The sequence below is a fragment of the Callithrix jacchus genome, chromosome 15, assembly GCF_049354715.1.
Source record: "Callithrix jacchus isolate 240 chromosome 15, calJac240_pri, whole genome shotgun sequence".
In the NCBI taxonomy this organism is placed as follows: domain Eukaryota; kingdom Metazoa; phylum Chordata; class Mammalia; order Primates; family Cebidae; genus Callithrix; species Callithrix jacchus.
The window spans coordinates 77,508,563-77,532,176 of NC_133516.1; the positions used below are offsets into that span (position 1 = coordinate 77,508,563).

A 23,614-nucleotide genomic window follows, 5' to 3' on the forward strand; every position below is an offset into this window, starting at 1 on the left:
GCCTCCCAAAGTGCTGGGATTACAGGCATGAGCCACCGCACCTGGCCTGGCAGGCTAATTTTTAAATACTTTTTTTTGTTTTGAGATGGAGTCTCACTCTGTTGCCCAGGCTGGAACACAGTGGCATGATCTTGGCTCACTGCAGTGTCCATCTCCAGGGTTCAAGTGATTCTCCTGCCTTAGCCTCCCAAGTAGCTAGGATTACAGGCATGTGCTACCACATTCAGCTGATATTTTTGGTATTTTTAGTAGAGACAGGGTTTCACCATGTCACGCAGTCATGAGCCACTGTGTTCGGCAATTTTTAACTTTTTTGTAGAAACGGGGTCTCACTGTGTTGCTCAGTGTGTTCTCAAACTCCTGGGCTCAAGCGATACTCCTGCCTCAGTCCCCCCAAATGCTGGGATTACTGGTGTGAGCCACTGCATCCAGCCCCATTTCTTTACCTTTTAATGGGTAAGTTCTATCTTTTGCTGTGATACCCTTGGTATATTTTAGTGAATTTGTTTTGTGCAGAGAGGGAAGGTTAATGGAATACTTTTAGAATCTGGAATGTTACTTGATACATGCTTTGGTGGATTCCTTGGTCTTAGAGTCCCTGTGCAATTTTGTAAAAGGATACCAGGTTCTCAGGCATGTATGAAGTGAACTTGGGCCGGTGGAAATGGTTAACAAAGAATTCTAGGAGTAGAGAGTAAGGTCTGAGTCCTCTTAGGACAGCTGGGAGTTACAAAGAAATTAACCCACAAAAAAATTAATTGAGATTGGCACTTTAGAACTTGGAGTAAATTTAAGAATAAAGGAAAGTAGACACCTTTAAAAAACAAAAAGAACTTGGTTAGTAAAAATAGAAAAGGCAAAGTAAATTATGGGGTAAGAAATCAAAACTTAGCAGAAAATTTGTCTTTTAACCTCATAAGGAAAAAGCTAAAGGAATTAAATTTGTTTTGTCTAAGGAAAGGCAAGGGAAGACTCAATTTGTTGTTACCAGTTATAAACAGTTTATAGAAAGAATAAAGAATATACTATTTCTTTTCTGTCTGCAGGGAGTGAGCAGAAATGCTTTCAATTAAAACAAATAGATATGAGAGAATTTTTGATAGCCAGTAAAATAATAGACTACCAAACCTGGCCAGGCATGGTGGCTCATGCCTGTAATCTCTGCACTTTGGGAGGCCAAGGCAGGCGGATAACCTGAGATCAGGAGTTCAAGACCAGCCTGGACAACATGGTGAAACCCTCTCTCTACTAAAAATACAGAAATTTGCCAGGTGTGGTGGTCCTAGCTACTCGGGAGGCTGAGGCAGGAGAATCAGTTGAACTTGGGAGGTGGAGATGGCAGTAAGCCGAGATTGCATCACTGCACTCCAGCCTGGGGACAGAGTGAGACTTTTGTCTCAAAAATAAATAAATCACAAACTAGATCCCCCAAGGGATGGATCTGAGCACTTTATCCACAGACCTTTGTGATCATAGACAAAGCATATGCTATGCAGCTGTGTTCTCATCTGTAAAATGATAATAAATCCTGCCTCACAGGGTTGTCATAAGAATTAAATATGAAAATATACGAAGCCGAGGCAGGAGCATGACTTAAGCCCAGGAGTTTGAAACCAGCCTGGGCAACATAGCTGGACCCCATCTCTACAAAAAATGGAAGAATTAGCCAATGTGGTGACATGTGCCTGTGGTCCCAGCTACTTAGGAGGCTAAGGTGGGATGATTGCTTGAGCCTAGGAGGTCAGGGCTGCATTGAGCCATGATTGCACCACTGCACTCCAGCCTGGGCGACAGTGAGACTCTGTCTTGGAAAAAAAATAGTATGAAAAGTTCTTTACTTAGTGCCTGGTTCATAAGCATTCTGTAGTTATAATTTTAAAGGTGATTGTTTGTATGTGTATGTTTTTGTTTTTAACAAATAACCTAAGCGTTGTTCTGTTCCTTTTCAGGTCAGTTGAACATACTGATGGTCAGAGTGTCCTAACAGATTCACTGTGGCGGCGATATAGTGAATTTGAGTTATTGAGAAACTACCTTTTAGTTTACTATCCACATATTGTTGTGCCACCTCTGCCAGAAAAACGGGTAAGAAGTGAAATGGCAGTAGTTTAGAGGTATTCAGCATTTAGGCTGTTCTTAATGATTATTTTGTTTACCTAGGCAGAATTTGTTTGGCATAAACTTTCTGCTGACAACATGGATCCAGATTTTGTGGAGAGGCGACGGATTGGTTTAGAAAACTTTCTCTTGAGGATTGCTTCACATCCCATCCTTTGTAGAGACAAAATTTTCTACCTATTTTTAACACAGGTATTTTTCTTTTATTTAGTCTTAGTAAAATATTCATTTAATTTTGGTTTCTTTAAAAAATTGTAGAATACTTACTTTAAGGTTCCTTTTGTTAATTTATATGCAGTTTATTTTTTATGAATTTCTAATTATTGGATTATGTCATTCTTTTGGCTAACTTTTTTTATTTGAAGATACTGATGATGGTATTTTTGGTATCACTTGAATAATATTAAATTTGTCTTTAGTATTTTGAAGCCCAGATCTGTAAAATCTTGGGTTCACCTTTTGGTAATCTTTTAGAAGTTGGATTGAAAGTTTAATTTTGAAGTGAAAAGAAATTTTTTTAAGCCTCTCTCTCCCATCCTTGCTGAAGTAAGAGCAGAATGATAGGAATTTAATTTGGAATATTTGCTTTGCAATACTGATCTTTAAAATTAACTTCAATTTTTAGGAAGGTAACTGGAAGGAGACTGTGAATGAAACTGGGTTTCAGCTGAAGGTAAGAATATTTCTATGAAATAATTTGCCATGTTTCTTTACAGTTCCCAGCATAGTGCCATACACTCAATAGGAACTTGGTATTTATTGAATAGATGAATGCTGGAAATCATCTTTACAATGAATATCATTAGTAAGGTTTTCAGAGAAACACTGCAATTCACTTTTGATTCGTGTAATTTTAGTTACTAATGAGACTATACTGGGCAGATTTATTAATTTAATTCTACAGGGAAAGAACATTTTGAAACAGTAATTTGTTTTGTTTTGTTTTTTTAGTTAGTGTTTACAGTAATGAAGCAGTAATTTAAATGCAAGTTGTAGATTTTCCCCAGTGTACTCATATTATACTTTGCTCCTTTTTCTTCTACTGTCCTGTTTCCACATATATCCCTGCCCCCAACAATTGCTCACTCTATCAGATATGAAAGAGTCCGAACTTAGTAGACTAAAAGATAAGCCCTCTGTCATGCTGCTTCTGTCTGTTGAGACATGGTAGCCAGTTTGAAATGGGGACAAAGGAGTCATTTTGAAATAGTTCTAAGTTAGTTTTATCTGTCAGTGATGCAGGATTATTTAGTTTTTATAACAGCTTTTTAAAGTTTACTCACTAGAATTAGTGTTTGGGAATGAGATTGTTATCTGGAAATCGAGGATCATAGTGGTGGTGAGCTGGACACCCTAATTCTACGCTGCTCTTTTTATATTCCTTAAAAGAAATATAACAAAGGTTATTATAAACTTTTAAAAGTTTTTATCGCTGGTGTAAACTGAAATAAATAAGTAGACTAACAGAATATAAATTGATATATAACATAATATAAATTGTTAAATGACTCACATAATACAGTACCAAAAGTTTAATATGTCCAGACAAGAAGAAGAAAATTATTTTACAGTAATTTAAAAAACACTTCTCATGCATTGGCAGATAGGTATTTGAAATTTTGCACAAAACAAACTAGAAAGAGAAAATTTTTTTTCTGCTAAGAAAATATGATAAACTAATTCTGTCATAAAGTGAATTTATAAATATTTTGGGGATTTTATGATTTTGAGACAGAGTCTTGCTCTGACACCCAGGCAGTGATGTGATCATGGCTCACTGCAGCCTTGAACTCCTGGACTCAAGCGATATGCCTGCCTCAGGCTCCCAAGTAGCTGGGACTGCAGGTGCTTGCCACCATACCTGGCTAATTTTAAAATTTTTATTGTGTAGAGATGATCACTATATTGCCCAGGCTAGTTTCAAACTCTTGGGCTCAATTGATTCTCTCATCTCAGCCTCCCAAAGTGCTAGTTTTACTGTGCCCAGCTATACATATTTTATTAACAGATATACTGAAAGAATTAGAATTTTCTTGGCTGTAATTCATCACTTTATGACACTCAGAGGGAATGGTAGAATTTTTGTTTAAGGATGGATTTGAAATAACTTGGAACTTTAAAAATTGATTTATGTTTATATAGGGTTTTCTGAAAAATAGTTTAAGATCTGTTAAAAGCTAACAATAAGGAAAAGATTAAAATACAGTTGTTTTAGTGAATTCTTTTTATATAATAAAAATTTTTTAAATTCCAGTCATTAAGTCATTAGTGCAGTTAATAATTACCTAGTTTTGTCCTTGAATTCAGTTTTGACCATAACTTAGTACTGATTCTGAGAAAACTCTTGAGTTTCTCCATCATTATAAAATTGCTATTTACCAGGTGCCTTGAATCTTCTGTGTGGATACTACTTAAATATTTAGATACAATGTTTCATTTGGGGGGAACCTTATATATGGTACTTTTAAAAAGTATTTGAAAGGTAATATTAAATTCAGTATTAATAATTCAAAACATCAGACTTGTAATGAAGTGAGCCAGAAATAAAATTAATGGAGAGAATTCAGAAACCCATGTTTCTGTCTGTATTCCTTATTTTGTTGTGGATGTTTCTTGTTTTAGGTCCTTCCTTCCGTTAGGGAAATGGTACCTTTTTGCATAGCCTCATATACATGTGTACATCATACAAATATGAGTTTGTCCACAAACATATGTATATAACGTGTATGTGTCTGTGTGTGTGTGTGTGTGTGTGTGTGTATATGTAGAGAGAGAGAGAATGAATGTGTCACGTTTCACATATCTGGAGGTCATATATTTAGCAGTTACAGCTAATCTGATCACAGTTGAAAGCTGGGATTTAAGCAAAACTGACTTCTGAGATGTTCAAGGGGATGTAACATGGCTTTCTGCTATACTTTTCTACTGTATTTTGGTCTTCCTGGAGAGGACCCATTAATTTTATTATAGATATTCAGACAAACTTCACTGTTTCTTAGGTTACAACATATTTTAGCAAAAGATTAAAAAGTGAGTGGAGATAGGCACATTGTGACAATAGTGACAATTGACAGCTGAGCCGAATAGCAGAAAAGGAGGTAGCTGTGGTATGTGAGTTATACATTGCAGTCTGGGTGCATTCTGCATGAGGCAAAATTCTTACCCACCTGTAACCCCTGGGGCTTTACTGTGTCATAGATGGGTTCAATATTAGTTGTTTATAATGGTTACTGGGAGGCCTCAAGAAAAAGTAGAATTTTGCTTGTGTTCACTTAATTCAGTGTGTAGTCAGTGGACTGCATGTAACTCAATTGATGGGATTGTTTGTTCAAAATACTGAATTCATCCCAGACATACTTAATCCCATTAGCCTAAAACTTGACAACTATTGCTGTAAGGTGGTAAAGAAAACTATTTTTAGGAAGATAATTTTAGAAAGATTGTCAAAAATGGTAAAAAAGAAAACCTTTTTAGAATCTAAAGCCGTTTCTTATCTGAGTATTACCATCATCATGTATGCTTACTATGTGCTAAGCACTATACTATAATTATACTATATTTTACTTTGCTGAATATTGCCTTAGTAACTTTGAGATGAGTCAATATTCCCATTTTTAGATGAGTCAATATTCCCATTTCTAGAATGTGATTTAGCCACGGTCACATAATGACAAGTGATAGAGGCTGAATCGAAGACTAACTCAAAGCCCTCCTTAATTACCATCCCATATTACTTCTTCTTGCTTATTAATTATGTACTTAATATATGCAGAGGTGATTGTTAAAGGAAGTGTTGAAAGCTTTATTTTGTGAAAATGAGGTCATTCTGAATCAGACCAAATATTCATATTTTAGAAGAATATTTGACTTTGGCTCTTGGATTGTTACCCTCAAATTGAAGTGTTATCTTACTTTAATTTTCCTTTTCTCAGGCACATTTAATTTAATGGGTAGTTTTGGCCTACTGGATTAATATTTTCTTAAAATTTTTGAGAGTGATTATTACACCCAGCAGGATAATCATAAAATTTAGTTTCCTTTTATCTGTGTTCTATTTAACATAAGCATGAGCAACCAATTTTTTCATCATTACTGGTTATTGGCATTTCTTCTTTTTTGAGGGGTGGGTATTTATATAAATACTCAAGCTGGGCTTGATGGCATGTTCCTATAGTCCCAGCTACTTAGGAAGCTGAGGCAGGAGGATCAATTGAGCCCACGAGTTTGAGACTAGACTGGGCAACATAGCGAGACTCTGTATCTATTTAAAAATAAATACACAAAATATAAAACTCATTTTACTTAATTCAGTGAAAGAAGAACAAAGGGTTTATACTTAAAGTAATGAACATATAAACTAGTTGCTTTAATATAAAAGTAACATTTTTAACTCAGTTAACATAGTCATGAAAGTATTTTACTAAATACTCAATCCTTAAATGAATTTAGGCTGATTCATAAGAACCCAGGACCCTGCTTCTTCCTTGGAGCAGGGACTACCAGAGCCAAGGTGTAGGCCCTTAGTTAGGATCTCTGTTAATCTCTTTATTGCACAGGAACTCAGAGAGATCCAGTGTAGAGATTCCAATGCTGGTGCCTACAGGAAGAGGTACTCTTCTAAGTACTGTGGATACAGTAGTGAATGAGCTGGAAACATTCATAAGCTCCATGTTATTGTGGAGCTTTTATTTTAGTGGAAAGACATTAAGTTAGCATTTAAATAAAAAACAGATTAAAATAGTGATAAGTGGTATAAAGGAAATAAAGCATCGTCCTTGTTAAGGAATATGACAGCAGGGATTATTTTTCAGGGGTTACCCTAAGGTGAGTGACCATAAAGTTTATTCAAAAGGGACCCCATTAGAAAGGAAATAGGAACACTTAAGACTAGAACAACAGCTGTAAACCAGGACTGTCCTGGGCAAACCAGCCCACCTGGTCACCCTTCTTTGAAAAGCTTACATTTGAGCTGAGGCATTAGTGATGATAAGAAACCTGCAGTGGAGTCACCAGAAGGCCAAGGAAGAGGAATGTGCCTTGAGAGGGAGGCCCAGGCTGGGTATGCTTTGCTAGGTAATGTGCTGGGGAAGATAAAGCAGGTTAAAGTGTTGACACAGCAGCCTTTTTGCAGTCCAGGGGCCACCTTAAAACTGTGCCTTTTTGTGGCTCTTATATTAATGGACAACCAAGAATCAAGTGAATAAGATGATTTCAGATAATGCTGTTTTAAAGGAAGTAAAATAGGACTGTAGGAAACAATAATGAATCAAGGGGCATCTTTAGCTGTTGAATGGGGAATCTGATTAGATGGATGATAACTTGTCAGATTTGGAACAGTCCAGGAGATCCAGCTTTTGGGAAAAGTTTCTGGTTTGGTGACATTTCAGGCCCATTTTTTATGGAATCTTGAGAAATGAGCAGGTTGAGTTGGGTGTGGAGATAGACCTGATGTGACAAAACATTTGGTAAGCAAAGGTTAGAATGGTGACCTTTTACCTTTATATGACTTCTAAATTGGTAAATTGGTGACTTTAAAAGTAAAAAATAAATTGCTGCTGTTAAAAAGTGTGAGATTCAAGAAAAGATACAAATGAATTTTTTTCCTTAGTGTTTAATGTAGTTTCATCTTCCTTTAAAGAATCATATTTTATAGTATGCACCAAAAGTAAAATAAATTTTTAAAAAATCATACTTTGCATATGACTGAAGTCATAAACATGAGATCCTTTGGTTTTTAGTGATTTTTAATATATGCCTTAATTCATAGGTGTTTTTATTTATAAGGACTTTGACGTATATTAGCTCATTTGTTCTTGAGATGTAAGAAAGGTCAAGAATTTGTGAAATACTGACTTTAGAAATAGGAGAATTCCATAAGAGAATTCCCTAAAATCAAAACAAGCTATTTTAAATATTCTTTACATAGCTCTTTAAATCTCTTTTTGTCTGGAGTTCTAGGGGGCTGAACTTGAGAGTAGTGTATTTGTTGTATTTGTTCTTATTTTCTTAGCCAAGTAATCTGGGAAGCCTTGGTAATACTTTTGTTTAGTTTGTTAATTAATTAACAGTATTTGTAATTATGGGTTGGAAGTTATAATAATGTAAAATTTTCACTGTGGGATTTTCAAAACCAGACCACATTTTGAAATTGATTCCTGATTGAGCTACCTTTTATGAACCCTATATTTCTTTTACTTTGATTAGAAAAGTTGTTTGGTTGTCTTTTTTTTTTTTTAATGAGAATTTAGGATAGCACTTAAAGTGTACATTTTATGCAAGGAAATTATTATTTAGTGTTTATCCCTCTGTTCCTTCTTTGAGAGTAATTATCTAGAAATAAGTGAAGAAAATAGTTAAAAAGTCATATTGTCTTACAACATTTTCTGCTAGCTAGAAAGTAATTCCTGTCATCTAGCTTGTTTTATTTAGTAATTATTTAAAGTATTTCTGTATTCTTTCTTCTAAAATATAGATTGTGAAAATGAGAAAAACCATTGTACATTTGGTTTAGATTCCATCTGGGAACTACCCTCAGTAGGTGCAGACTCTAAAGCAGTAGTTTCTTTTTTAAGATGGAGTCTTACTCTGTCACCCAGGCTGGAGTGTAGTGGCATGATCTTGACTCACTGCAACCTCTGCCTCCCAGGTTCGGGTGATTCTTCTGCCTCAGCCTCCTGAGTAGCTGGGATTACAGGCACGTGCCACCATACCCAGCTAATTTGTTTGTATTTTTAGTAGAGACATGTTTTCACCATGTTGGCCAAGCTGGTCTTGAACTCCTGACCTCAAGTGATCCTCCTGCCTTGGCCTCCCAAAGTGCTGGGATTACAGGCGTGAGCTACCATGCCTGGCCTTTAAAGCAGTAGTTTCATGTAGTTGATATATACAGATCATTGCTTTTCTTGGCTTAGAGAAAAGGTAAACACTGTTTTCACGTGGTCTCTTCCGAATTCTAATAATGCAGTGCTATATGCCTGTTCATGTATTGGTTGGTGTTTACAGTTGTTTTACTTTGGTACCTTTGAATGCCATGTATTCAGTCTATTTTATAGTATGTTTTTGTAGTGTTTTCAAAAATGATTACTAAGCTTTTTTTAGGCATGTTTAATGTGTTTACAACAATTGGTATGAAGAAAACTGTACTTGAACATCTTAATTCTAAAGGGAAAGTAAAACTGTTTGAATTTTATACCCTGAAATGTAATTGTATTAAGTGAACAAATTATTTTTTCCAGGCAGACTCCAGGTTAAAAGCGCTTAATGCAACATTCAGAGTGAAAAACCCAGACAAGTAAGGTTTTGTTTTAATAACAGTTACAATGTTGTTTTGAATGGTGCCTATCAATCTATTTAATTTTTCATTTCTGAATGTATGCACTTCATTTGCTAAATATTTTACATATTCACATTTAGTGAAATTCTTTTAAAGTCTAAAATGAATTTGAAATTTGATAACTTGATTGGGTGTATGATTGAGACTGAAGTTTGGTAAAATTAAACCATTGTTTTTTTCTAGAAGGATTTATTAAGTATTTTTACAGGTATCAGAAAAATGAGAAATGTAATTTTAATTTTATAGTTTTCCTTATATGGTTTTGCCTATTAAATATGCACTGCTCAAGATAAGAAAATTATATACTTTTTACATACACTTAGTAGTGAACCATCTAGTTTGTATACCAAGAAAACTTGATAGATAAATGTATACTAGCATAATAATTTCATGAAGGCACACAACAAATACTTGATTTTATTAATATTAGTTAGTGTTTGTGAGAGCATTTCCATGTTAAAAAAGCCAGTGTATTCAGATATTACTTAACATAGGGTGGGACCTATGTATTTAAGATTTTGGTTTTGCTTACTCTTTAAATTTGTTGAATAATTTAAACTACATTATACGGGCCTTTACTTGGCAATTTGGTTGGTTAGAGGAGTTTTTTAGTTTGACATGTGCTCAGGTAGATGAGGCTCTTTTGTTTTGGAGGATCAAATTTATGAGGTCTGTTAGAATTTCTCTAGTGAATCCTTCAGCACTAATTTCTACATTTTGTAAATTCTTACCAGACAAAGGTGAGGTCTGCATATTCTGATGACCTGTTATGCCTGACTTTACAAACCATAACATATTAACAATAATGCCTCTGATTTTTAATATAAATTTTGAATATAAAATATAAATGATTTTTTCAATTTTGGTAATTAGGAGTTTGTGCTGGTTAATTGATTTTTTTTTTTTTTTTTTTTTTTTTTTTAGAGAGAGAGTCTTGCTCTGTTGCCCAGGCTGGAGTGTGGCACGATCCTGGCTCACTGCCACCTCCACCTCTCAGGTTCAAGCGATTCTCGTACCTCAGCCTCCCAAATAACTGGGACTACAGACACCTACAATGCCCAGCTAGTTTTCTTATTTTAGTAGAGACAGGGTTTCGCTGTGTTAGCCAGTCTGGTCTCTAACTTCTGACATCAAGTGATCCACCCACCTTGGCCTCCCAGAGTGCTGGGATTACAGGTGTGAGTGACCATGCCCAGTCTTGTTTTTTTTATTTAAAAAGACGATTTTTTTAGAGCAGTTATAGGTTTAGTAGAGTTAGCAAAATTGAGAGGAGTATACAGAGAATTCCCATATACTGTCTCTCCACACCCCTCCCCACTGACCTGCTGCAGCCTCCCTAGCTGTCAGCATCCCACACCTGAGAGCTGTGTTTGTTACAGTTGGTGAACCTGCACTGACACAGCATTATCAGCAAAGACCATCATTTACATTAGGGTTCACTCTTGGTGTTAGGCAGATTTTGAGTTTGGACAACTGGATTAATGACATGAATCCACCATTATCGTTTCATACAGAGTAGTATTACTGTCCTAAAAGTCCTCTCTGCTGCACCTATTCATCTCTTCCCTAAAGCCCTGGCAACCACCGATCTTTTTACTATCGCCATAGTGTTTTTTGTTGTTGTTTAGAATGTCACATCATACAGTATGTGAACATTGAGACTGGCTTCTTTCACTTAATTTGCATTTAAGGTTCCATTGAAGTTGTTATAAGTATTATACTAACATGTATGGCATATAAGAGGCGTTCTCTCGATTAAAGACTAAAATTATAAATCAGTATTTTCCAGTTGAATGGAAAATATTTTGTCAATTGAATGTTTTTCTTCTTCTGACCCAGCCAGGTTTTCTGGACTGCTGAATTTTATTTACTATCCATTTGGTGTGTAGAATTTTAATATGACCAATAATGTTAACCAAGGCGGTATTTTGCCCTTATATGTTCATGTTCTTCTTCTTTTTTTTTGAGACAGTCTTACTCTGTCTCCCAGGCTGCTGTGCAGTGGCACAATCTTGTTTCACTGCAACCTCTACCTCCTGGGTTCAAGCGATTCTACTGCCTCAGCCTTCCAAGTAGTTGGAACTACAGCCACCTGCCACCATACCTGGCTAATTTTTTATATTTTCAGTAGAGATGGGGTTTCACCATGTTAGCCAGGATGGTCTTGATCTCCTGACCTCGTGATCCACCTGCCTCAGCCTCCCTAAGTGCTGGGATTATTGGCGTGAGCCATGGTGCCTGGCCAGTGTTCTTCTGAAAATTTGCAATTGCTGTATAATTAGTAATAGGATTTGTTTGTCTTAAATTCTAGATAAGTACATATATTGGTCATTGTTATATCAGATTCTTTTTTTTTTTTCTCTTTTGAGAAGGACTCTTGCTCTGTCACTCAGGCAGTGGTATAATCTCAGCTCACGGCAACCTCCGCCTCCCGGGTTCAAGTAGTTCTCCTGCCTCACCCTCCCAAATAATTGAGACTACAGGCACGCACCACCACACCTGGCTAATTTTTGTATTTTTAATAGAGACGGGGTTTTGCCATGTTGGTCAGGCTGGTCTTGAATTCCTGACCTCAGGTGATCTGCCCACCTCAGCTTCCCAAAGTGCTCGGATTACAGATGTGAGCCACCATACCTGGCCGTCAGATTCTTAATATGTAGAATCTATGTTCTAGATCTAGCTGTTCCAATAGATTATTATTTATATTATTATTAAAATAATTTGTTATTGAAATCGTTTTGTTATTTTCTAAAATTCAGAAAACCAGAAAGATTGTTTTAGAGGGATTACCAAAATGATTCTTCTAGTACTTGCTTCATTCATGTTTATCTTTCCCCAAACTAGACTATTAATAGCAGTGAGTGGGAGGACCTTCAGTCTTCTCTTTTATGTGGCCTTAGGTACTCTGCAAATGCTTTTCTTTGCATATTGGATTCCACTATAATAGTTTGGGGAAAGATAAACATGAATGAAGGGATTACCTTCATTCATGTTTATGAATGTAATCATTTTGGAATCTCTCTGAAACAATCTTTCTGGTTTTCTAAATTTTAGGAAATAACTATTTTAATAATATAAATGATTTTAGCAATAATCTATTATTCCACATATTAAGAATCTGATGACCAGCTGCGGTGGCTCACACCTGTAATCCCAGCACTTTGGGAGGCCAAGGTGGGTGGATCACCTGAGGTCAGGAGTTCAAGACCACCCTGGCCAACATGGCAAAACCCCATAAATACACACACACACACATTTTTGAGATGGGGTCTCACTGTGTTGCTTAGGCTGGTCTGGAACTGTTGGGCTCAACAATCCTCCACCTCAGCCTCACTGGAACTACAGGTGCATGCCACTGCCTGGCTTTTATATTTTTCTTAAAAGAGATATGCCCAAGGTCTATCTCCATTTATTGAGTATCTTATATTGTTTCAAATAACTAAACCCACTAAGTCAAAATCTAGGTGGTAAATTGACCAGATTATGTAAGTAGCAATATTCTTCTAAAAATCTGTCTCTAGTAGAAATAAGCAATACTAACCACTCATGTACTGTGTTACATTGCATAGTTTGTGGCCAGTTTATCTTGGCTGAAAAAATACATGTGACTTAAGTTAATTCATTTATAAAGTGATAATTTTTTTCATTTAAAAGAAAGCCAGTTAGATAATTGCGGTTATGATTTGTTCAGGTTATTCTTCGAGTTTCCAAACATCAGGTTATATCATTTTCTTATATTGAGTTTGGGTCAGGAAGTATGGATAGAGAGAAATTTGTATAGTGAGTTTTCTTTAAGGACCTCAAGGTGCATTGTATTAAGAATGTTTATAGAGGCCGGGCATGGTGGCTCATGCCTGTAATGCCAGCAATTTGGGAGCCTGAGGCTGGTGGATCATGAGGTCAGGAGTTTGAGACCAGCCTGACCAACGTGGTGAAACCCTTTTTCTACCAAAAATTAGGTGGGCGTGGTGGCACATGCCTGTATTCCCAGCTTCTCAGGAAACTGAGGCAGGAGAATCACTTGAACCTGAGAGGCGGAGGTTACAGTGAGCTGAGATCACACCACTGCACTCCAGCTTGGGTGACAGAGCGAGACTCTGTCTCAAAAAAAAAAAAATGCTTACAGATAGGGAGACAAGAGCCAAAGTGTAGAAACTAGAAGAGGAGGATGGGGAGTAGACTGTCCTTTATGATATCTAACAGTCACTTATAGTACCAGAGTTTATTTTCTTTCAGGGCTTTGTCTTAGATAATAGTTGCACAAGTTGTAAAGAAGCGTAAGACAATCTGTATGGCTTGATATGCTTTCAGTACACTAGGGTAAAGAAAACTATAGCCATATGCAAATATGAAATCTAAGGCCGGGTGTGGTGGCTCACGTCTGTAATCTCAGCACTTTGGGAGGCCAAGGTGGGTGGATCACTTGAGGCAAGGAGTTCAAGACCAGCCTGGCCAACATAGTGAAACCCTGTCTCTACTAAAACTACAAAAATTAGCCAGGCATCATGGCATGTGCCTTTAATCCCAGCTCCTTGGGGGCTAAGGCATGAGAATGACTTAAACCCAGGAGGTGGAGGCTGCAGTGAGCCGAGAGCATACCACTGCACTCCAACCTGGATGACAGAGTGAGACTCTGTCTTAAAAAAAAAGAGAGGAGAGCCATATAAAATAGATAAGTTATACCCCAAGCTGTGTTTTGCCTTTGTTGTTGTTTTTAAGACAAGATCTCGCTCTATCACCCAGGCTGGAGTGCAGTGGCATGATCTCAGCTCATTGCAACCTCGACCTCCCAGTCTCAAATAATCCTCCCACCTCAGCCTCCCAAGTAGCTGGGACTATAGGCATGCACCACCACATCTGGCTGGGTTTTTGTTTTGTTTTGTTTTTGATATGGAGTCTCACTTTCGCCCAGGCTGGAGTGCAGTCGTGTGATCTTGGCTCACTCAACCTCTGCCTCCTGAATTCAAGTAATTCTCCCTGCCTCAGTCTCCCAAGTAGCTGGGATTACAGGTGCCTGCCATCTTGCCCAGCTAATTTTTGTGTTTTTAGTAGAGACAGGATTTCACCATATTGGCCAGGTGAAATTAAAAAATTAGCTGGTTGTGGTCTTGAACTCACAACCTCAGGTTATCCGCCCATCCTGGCCGATTTTTTGTACAGACAGGGTCTTACCAGCTCAGGCTGGTCTCAAGTGATCCTCCCACCTTGGCCTCCCAAAGTGCTGGGATTACAGGTGTGAGCCACTGCACCCGCCCATGTTTTTGCCTTTGAAACTGGGGAGAAGTATTCTCAAAAAGCCTTGATGTAGGGTCTTTTCAACCTAAGTCTTGAGTGATTGGTGAGATCTGATTAGGAGAGGCACCTGTCCAGGCTTACTTACTAAAAGTATGTTAAAGAATATGGAGAATAAAGCAGGGCATGGCAACTCATACCTGTAATCTTAGCACTTTGGGAGGCCAAAGTGGGAAGATCACTTGAGGTCAGGAGTTTGAGACCAGCCTGACCAACATGATGAAACCCCTTCTCTACTAAAAATACAAAAATTAACCAGGTGTGGTGGCGCATGCCTGTAATACCATCTGCTCAGAAGGCTGACATGGGAGAATCACTTGAACCCAGGAGGCAGAGGTTGCAGTGAGCAACTCTGAGATGGTGCCACTATACTCCAGGCAGGGCAACAGAGCTAGACCCCATCTCAAAAAAAAAAAAAAAAAAAAAAAGAATATGGAAAATAAAGGAAAGCATCAAGCCTGTAATGGCAATAGGTGTATTTTGAGGAGAATAGAAAATATGGCTGATTCAGACCTTAGGATATATTGGGTTTGGATATAGACAGCCTCAAACTACAGTCATATCAGAGTCTGAATTTACATGTTCAGGTTTGAATGCCTCCAAAACAGAGATTATAGATATTTAGTATTTCAGGAGGGGAGTTTTATGCCACCATCTTTCTAATATGGACTGCCTTTTTAAACTCTCTGCTTTCAAGTGAAACTGCATCTTGACATTATATATATATGATTTTTAGTCTTCTCTAAGAACACCTAATCATTTATGATAAGATTCCTCATTTTAATATGTAGACATTCTAGATTTTGACTTGTGCTAAGAAGTTATACCCTCATTTTCAGAAAATTCATTCCTTTATTTCTTAAACATACATTGTTTACTAAAATTTAGTGAATTTTTTGCTCTTCACCTTTAGATCTTGTGATTTTTTTTTTTTTAAGGTGCACATCTGTCTCTGTCTCCTAGGTGTTTAGAATCTTTTAGCCCTGACTTTCTGGTGATGTCATCACCTGGGGATGATTTCCGTGTTGTCACCCCTCTTCCCCCACGAGAGATTGTGCCACTCGATTAATCAAACAGAGAAACTATAGTGTGCCTTATATGTTTTGCGACCAAAAGTGTTAGGACCTTTTAACTCCGGAAACCTCTGCTTCACCTAATTTAAGTGTTCTGAGGCTTACTGTTTATATTCTTATACATTTCTTATATCCAAATATGACAGCTAAGAATTTTTTAGTCATGCCAGATCCAGAGTGTGGAAGCTGACAAACGTTTTTAGGGGATCTAATCAGTTCTGGAGAAGCTCCAGAAGACCTGATCTTTCAGGATTTCTGTTCCTGCGACCCAGCACAAGAAGATCTGATCAAAGAGTTTAACAAAGTATTAGCCTCTTGAAACTCAAATTCAAATCATAAAACTTCTAAGGGAAAATTCTGCCAGCTCAGTTGTAACTGGCTCTACATAAAGAAAGCAGCTCACATTATCTAAGATTTTATATAAATATATATATATATATATATATTTAATTTTATTTAAATAAAAATGTCTTGGAATATATAATATATTCTTTTGGTTAACCAAATATATATGTAGATTGATAGGTATGGAAAAGTTCTATAGTTGAAAAGTCTCACTCCTATCCCCATCTGTCCATTTCCCCTCCCCAGAGATTAACACCTTGTTAGGTTTTAGGTTTATATTCCTTCAGAGTTTTACCCTACAAATGCAAATGAGATCCAAGAGTACATTTTCCACCTTCCAACTTGGATATAAAAAGGGAGATTAATTGGGAGTCAATCTTGCCAGCTCTTTTATCTCTGAATTATTTTCCTTGCTGAAAAACACCGCCTTGGGAGAGTAAGAGTGGTTAAATATTTTGTCTAAGGATTTTATGTCCTCAACCTCACCACTGGCTCTTTATTTAAATGAACCACAGGTCTGTGAAAAGTTTTTTAAGCCACATTACAGAATTTGGACTTGGTCTCAGGATCAGTGGATAACCTTTGCAGCAGAAAGCTGCTTAAAAGCAAGGAGGTGAAACAGATTTGGACTTTGAAAGATCATCTAAGCAGAATGGACAGTAGGTTAGAGAAGTGTGGGAGTGGGCTAGGAGGCCAGTCAGGAGGACTGGTGAGAAATGATGATGCTAATCTGAATTTAAGGCATTGGCAGAGAGGCCAGAGAAAAGTGAATTGATTGGGGCAGTGTTTAGGAGGTATAGTCAACAGACTAGGCAATTAGTGGAATGTATGGGGTGAAGGAGAGGAGAAGGAAATACAGATGTCACTCAGGTTTCATTCTTTAGAATGCAAAGGAGCACAAGGGAAAGAGATTTTGAGGAGTAGTGGAAGGTAGGTTGACCTTTGGCTATGTAAGCAAGTACAAATGTCTGTCTCAGCTATTTGGGAGGCTGAGGCAGGTGGATCTAGAGCTGCAGTGAGCTTGGGTGACAGAGTGCCCTGCCTCTAAAAAAAAGAAGAAGGAAAGAAAAATAAAGTGTAACTTGAGGATTACCAGCATGTGACCTGTGGATGAGCTATAAAACTCGGATTCCTGAGTGCCACGAGGACCTTGGTTTATTCACATCCTTCTGAGAGACCATCAGTAGTGTTTTTAAGGAACATTTCAGGAATGTTTTGCACACTGCTGTTGGAGATGTAAGATATGGGTGAAGGAAGTGAGTACTACAAAAGAAACTTCAGGAGTGACCAGAGTAAAATAAGAGGAAAGCCATGAGAAAATAACACTGGCAAGGAAACAGATTTTTGAAAAGGAGGGTGATGTTAGCTGTTGCATTGCCAAGAGGATCAAGTAAGAGAACTAAAATGGATCATTGGATATTATAATATGAAAATAGTTGGTGACTTTGAGGTCAAAGTCCCCTTGTCTGTCCTTGCAGGGACAATATTTCCCTACTATATGATACTGGAGGCAGAACCTAGATCTAATAGGTTGTTCAGTGAATGGGAATGGAAGAAGTGGTTATTGCTGAGGAAGTGATGCCTTGTGAAAGCCTGGCTATAAAGGGGGTAGATATTGACAGGGTGTTAAGAATTGGTTGTGTTGTCAAGGGAATGTGCATTTTAATCTAAGGGAGACCTGAGTTAATTGACATTCTAGTTAGAAGAAGCTTATAGAGATGGGAAGTTAGGAAATAGGAATACAGGGTGTAGCTGGAATGGAATCTAGAGCGTTCGATGGGAAGGAATCCAAGAGGAAGGGAAAAAATGATGTAGATAAGGGAAAGTATGTAAGTTGCTGACAGGAGGTAAAGGTGGGGGTCATTCCCATCTGATGACTTTGGTTTATCTGTGCAGCTTTGTTTTTGGATAATGACAGGTGGTACATCAGAAACTTTCGGTCTTTATGTAAATGGCAGTTATTAGATGAGGGAAGCACATTCCTCGAGCAGAATTAAGATTGAGGTTAGAGACAGTGAGTTTATGGTTACACTATAACATAACTTTTAGCTCCTCAAATTTTTTCCTGTTTTTTATTTCCAAAGTAAGTTTTCATACCAACAGATTTTTTTCTCTATCTCAGTTCCACGATATAAATTATGGAGTGTGATATCTTGACTTTCAAAACATCGAAAGAAAGTATCATTTTAGAGTTTTCTAGATTTATATTAGTAGGTAAATGTTTAAGACCAGCATATGGTTAAATAGAATCAGTTTTGTTTTGTGATTCTTGGAAACTACTGTTTTTTCTTTCAGTTGTTGACTGCTTGTTTTCATTTGAAAAACGATGTTTTATTTTTTTCCTGTTTCAGGAGATTTACTGACCTTAAGCACTACAGTGATGAACTACAGTCTGTCATCTCACATCTTCTTCGAGTCAGAGCTGTAAGTGATCCCCAAAAGCTTTTTAATGCACATTTATAAGGAAGTACTTCTCATTTAATCATTACGTTTTTTAGTAATAGGTGGTATTTATTACAAGTAAAACTGATTTTTGCATTTGAATTTCATATGTTCATCATCCAAACTGTATTTTTTTAAAAAATGTGAAATGATTTCTGTTATAAACAACTCAAGAGAATTTTTTGTAATAGATTAGTAGTTTTGGATGTTGTCAAAAGGCCTGCCATTTCAGTGATGGAATGTAAATAAGTTTAGGATTTTAGATCTGCATATCTTATTCTTTCAGTTTTTTTTAAAAAGGTCTGTGAAGTAGTTTCTAGATGTTAGGCCATCCTATATCTGTGCTCTTAAATTCTACCAAATAAACTAATGTAGGATAATAGTCTGCCTTACTAGAAATCAAGGAATAATAATTATACTTAACCATATAAGTCTGGCTGTAATAGCCGTGGAGGAAAATACTTTTCAGTAAATTAATGTACCTGGAAAATGTACCATCCATTCTGGTCCCTTGTGGTAACCTAGAACGAACCCTAGAACATGCCTGTGCCAAAGGCTTTGAAAGAGACTGAGTTAACAGGTAGGGTCACATTTTATGCTGATGGCATCTGGAATCCTCTTTTTTTTTTTTTTTTTTTGAGATGGAGTCTCACCCCGTCACCCAGGCTGCAGTGCAGTAGCATAAACTCAGCTCACTGCAACCTCTGCCTCCTGGGTAGCTGGGATTACCAGTGTGCACCACCATGCACGGCTAATTTATATATTTTTAGTAGAGATGGGGTTTCACCATGTTAACCAGGCTGGTCTCAAACTCCTGGCTTCAAGTGATCTACCCACCTTGGCCTCCCAAAGGGCTGGGGTTACAGGCATGAGCCATTGCACCTGGCTGGAATCCTCTTTAAATGAAATATATTGTCTGGATTTTTTTTTTTTTTTTTTTTTTTTTTTTTTTTGAGACAGCGTCTAACTCTGTTGCCCAGGCTGGAGTGCAGTGGCGTGATCTCAGCTCACTGCAGCCTTCACCTCCCAGGTTCAAGTGATTCTCCTGCCTCAGCCTCCCAAGTAGCTAGGATTATAGGTGTGCACCACCACATCCAGCTAATTTTTGTATTTTTGATAGAGACGGGGTTTCACCATGTTGGCCAGGCTGGTCTTGAGCTACTGACCCTCATGATCTACCTGCCTCAGCCTCCCAAAGTTCTGGGATTACAGGGGTGAACACCCGCATCTGGCTGGAATTTTTTTTAATAAGAGTCCACTGATGAGCAATGGAGCATGGGGGCAGTTTTAGGTGAAACAAGATTGGCCATATAATAATTATTGAAGCTGGGTGTTGGGAAATAGAGGTATACCCTTCTGTTCTTTATTCGTGTTTTTTGTTTTGTTTTGTTTTGTTTGAGATGGCGTCTCACTCTGTTGCCAGGCTGGAGTACAGTGGTGTGATCTCAGCTCACTGCAACCTCTGCCTCCCAAGAAGCAATTCTCCTGCCTCAGCCTCCTGAGTAGTTGGGAATATAGGCATGTGCCACCATGCCCAGCTAATTTTTGTATTTTTAGTAGAGACGAGATTTCACCTTGTTGGCCAGGATGGTCTCGATCTCTTGACCTCATGATCCGCCTGCCTCGGCCTCCCAAAGTGCTGGGATTACAGGTGTGAGCCACCATTACTGGCCTGTGCTTTTTGTATGTTTCAGGATTTCCATGATAGTACAGAAAAAAATAGAATAAAAGAAAAAATTCTTCTGAAGATCTTTTTTTGAGACAGAATTTTGCTTTTGTTGCCCAGGCTGGAGTGCAACGGCACAATCTCGGCACACCGCAACCTCTGCCTCCCGGGTTCAAGCAATTCTCCTGCCTCAGCCTCCCGAGTAGCTGGGATTACAGGCATGTGCTACCATGTCCGGCTAATTTTATATTTTTAGTAGAAACGCGGTTTCTCCGTGTTGGTCAGACTGGTCTCAAACTCCCGACCTCAGGTGATCCGCCCGCCTCAGCCTCCCAAAGTGCTGGCATTATAGGCGTGAACCACCATGCCCGGCCTCTGAAGATCTTATATTGTCTCGATCTGCAGTTTAACTGTTCAGAGTATCATTGGACTCTGAATAAATTACAAGATACCTTCATAAAAGAAAAGGTACCAATGAGAATTACTAGGCTAGAGGCAAGAACTGGGTATTAGAAAGGTCTGTGGATTAATGAGATACAATTTCTAAACCTTTGGTTGCCTTGAAATTACCCAGACAAATTAGGGTACAACATTCAGAGGATCTGCATTGTACACTCACATTGCTTCTAGTTTTTTTTTTTCTTAAGTGTTTTTTCAGCAAGTTCTCTTCCTCTCTTCCATGCTTAATATCTTAGTAGATGATGAATGCTCAGCTTTTAGGAAGGAGGTTTGGTATCTAAAAACTACAGAGACCTAGAAAATTAGTGGTCTAGAATAACATTTTCCATCATGTATTCTTTGGAATGCTAACTCTGTAAGATGTTCCCTACTGCAAACCATATCTCCCTTGAGCAGTCATGATTCATATGTGGTGCTGGAGGTCTAAAGTCCTGCAGGAAAAAACCTGTTAAATTTTATTATCTCAGTGTTTCCCAACCTTACTTGATGATGGAACCACTTAAAAAAAAAAAAGAAAAGAAAAACATTGAACACTGCACAGAATGTTCAAAAAATATTTGGGAGCCAGGCACAGTGGCTCACACCTGTAATTCCAGCACTTTGGGAGGCCAAGGCAGACAGATCACTTGAGGTCAAGAGTTCGAGACCAGCCTGGCCAACATGGTGAAACCCTGTCTCTACTAAAAATATAAAAACTAGCTGGGCATAGTGGCGCACGCCTTTAATCCCAGCTACTCTGGGGGCTGAAATGGGATAATTGCTTGAACCCAGGACGCAGGGGTAGCTGAGATCATGCCACTGCACTCCAGCATGGGAGACAGAGTGACACTCCATCTTAAAATAAGAAGGAGGAAGTGACATCCTAGAGAAATTAGTTTAGAGGTCTGGAGACAACCAGTAAGAGTTTCAAGTAGAAATGACTGTGAGCTTTGTCCTGAAAGCTGATTCTAGTGCAGGGGCCAGTACTTTTTTCTAAAGGCTAGATAGGAAGGAGGTGTTTTCAGCTTGGTTGGCTTTATGGTTTCTGTTGCATCTATTCAGCTCCACTGTGAGCCTGGCTGTGCTCCAGTGAGACTCTATTTACAAAACAAGCGGCAGACCTGTGTTGTGCAGACCCGTGGTCTAGTGGATATGTGTTTCCTCAGAGCAGGCCAATGATAGATGGAAAACATTTTATGATCCTCATACACCTGCTTGAAGTATCTGCATTGGCCATTCTGTCACTGTCAGGTGAGATCTTGAAAGGGTTGATTTGTTCTATCATGAATGCCTAATTCCTCATACTTGTGTTTGAGTAAGGAATCAGGGAGATAATTTTATCCTTAGAGCTTATATTTAGAAACTGTATACAAGAGCTTTTTCTAGAGCTTTTTGTAGGATGAGTTTTTGGTCTTCCAGTTTGTATTCATAATGCTTCGGGGGAATGTAAAGCAAATTAATTACCATATTGAGGTTTTGTTTTAACTTGTAAAATTTCTGTGAATAGCTAGGCAGTACACATTTAATTTGCAATACACATTTCATTTCAGTGATGTAAACTGTAATTCTGTTGTTACTAAAATAATGTGTTGATTAGAAGGAGTTATCTTTTGACAAAGTAGCCTAGTGGTGCATGTATTTAGCATTTATATATAAAACTATATCTCAATAAAATTAAAAATGTTTGTATCCCTTCCCTTGGTTAATTCCACTTTGGGGATTTTATTATAAGGAAACAATTTGAAGGAAAAAACCTTATTCTCAGAGATAACTTTTTATAATACTGAAAAATTAGGAATAACTAAATTCCAACAAGATTATTCAACAAGGAATGCTTGTATATTTTATACACTGCTTAGTGGAATTTTATGCAACTATTTATAGTGGTATTTATTAAAGGTAATAACCTCATGGGTAAGCATATTACCACTCATGCTATAAGCAATTAAAAAATAGTAATTAAAAACTTTACCTAAAAAGGAGTACAAAAGTACAAGATACGATAAATGTGGCAAGAGCACTGGTTTTAGTTTTGGGAGGATGGGATTTTTGGAGATTACCATTTTTATTTTTTGTTTCCAAATTTATTGTATTAAGGATGGTTTTTGGTTTTGGGTTTTTTTTGTTTGTTTTTTGTTTTTTGGGGGAGGGGGTGAGGATATAACTTTGACCTAAAAGCAATTTCTATTAAATATTTATTTCAGAGAGTAGCAGATCGACTCTATGGTGTATATAAAGTACATGGGAATTATGGACGAGTTTTCAGGTAAGCATCATACAAACTTTAAAAATAAATAATTATCTTTAATTAGCTTTTTGCCCAAAAACAATAATTCTTGAAAATTTATGAGTCTGGAGAGAAGATTATGTTTTGTTTGTTTGTTTTTGTTTTTGAGACAGAGTCTCTCACTTTTCACCCAGGGTGATGGAATGGTGCAGTCTTGGCTCACTCAACCTCTGCCCCCCAGCTCAAGCGATTTTTCTGCCTCAGCCTTCTAAGTAGCTGGGATTACAGACATGCGCCACCACACCTGGTTAATTTTGTATTTTTAGTAGAGATGGGGGTTTCACCATATTGATCAGGCTGGTCTCAAACCCCTAAACTCAGGTGATCTGCCTGCCTTGGCATTCAAAGTGCTGAGATTATAGGCGTGAGCCACTGTGCCTGGCATGAGAAGACTATTTCTTTAAAATAATGTCCTACAGTAGTGGTTTTCAAGGCGTTCATTTTAAAGCCTTTCTTTAAATAAAAATTAGTGAGGATTTTCAATATGTTGATCGATAAAAAGTATAAACTACTCTGATTGAAGCAGCGGTTGGGGCCTTTGGCTTTCTTGGCAGAATGCCTAAGAATATTCCGTTGGAAATTACTGGATTACAGAATTAGTGATTTTCCCTTTCTTTCTG

At 37.6% G+C, this 23,614-nt stretch overlaps 1 protein-coding gene across 2 annotated transcripts in view; it reads left to right on the forward strand.

Annotated features, from left to right (window-relative positions):
* Positions 1 to 23,614, forward strand: part of SNX4 (sorting nexin 4) — a 62,769-nt gene that overhangs the window by 16,434 nt on the left and 22,721 nt on the right. For both annotated transcript variants that reach the window (XM_017965161.4, XM_002758716.5), the window contains 6 exons: positions 1,950 to 2,085; positions 2,161 to 2,310; positions 2,744 to 2,791; positions 9,354 to 9,409; positions 18,513 to 18,585; positions 22,912 to 22,973. In XM_017965161.4, coding sequence (XP_017820650.1) covers positions 1,950 to 2,085; positions 2,161 to 2,310; positions 2,744 to 2,791; positions 9,354 to 9,409; positions 18,513 to 18,585; positions 22,912 to 22,973 — 525 coding nt within the window. The remainder of the gene's footprint in view (positions 1 to 1,949; positions 2,086 to 2,160; positions 2,311 to 2,743; positions 2,792 to 9,353; positions 9,410 to 18,512; positions 18,586 to 22,911; positions 22,974 to 23,614) is intronic.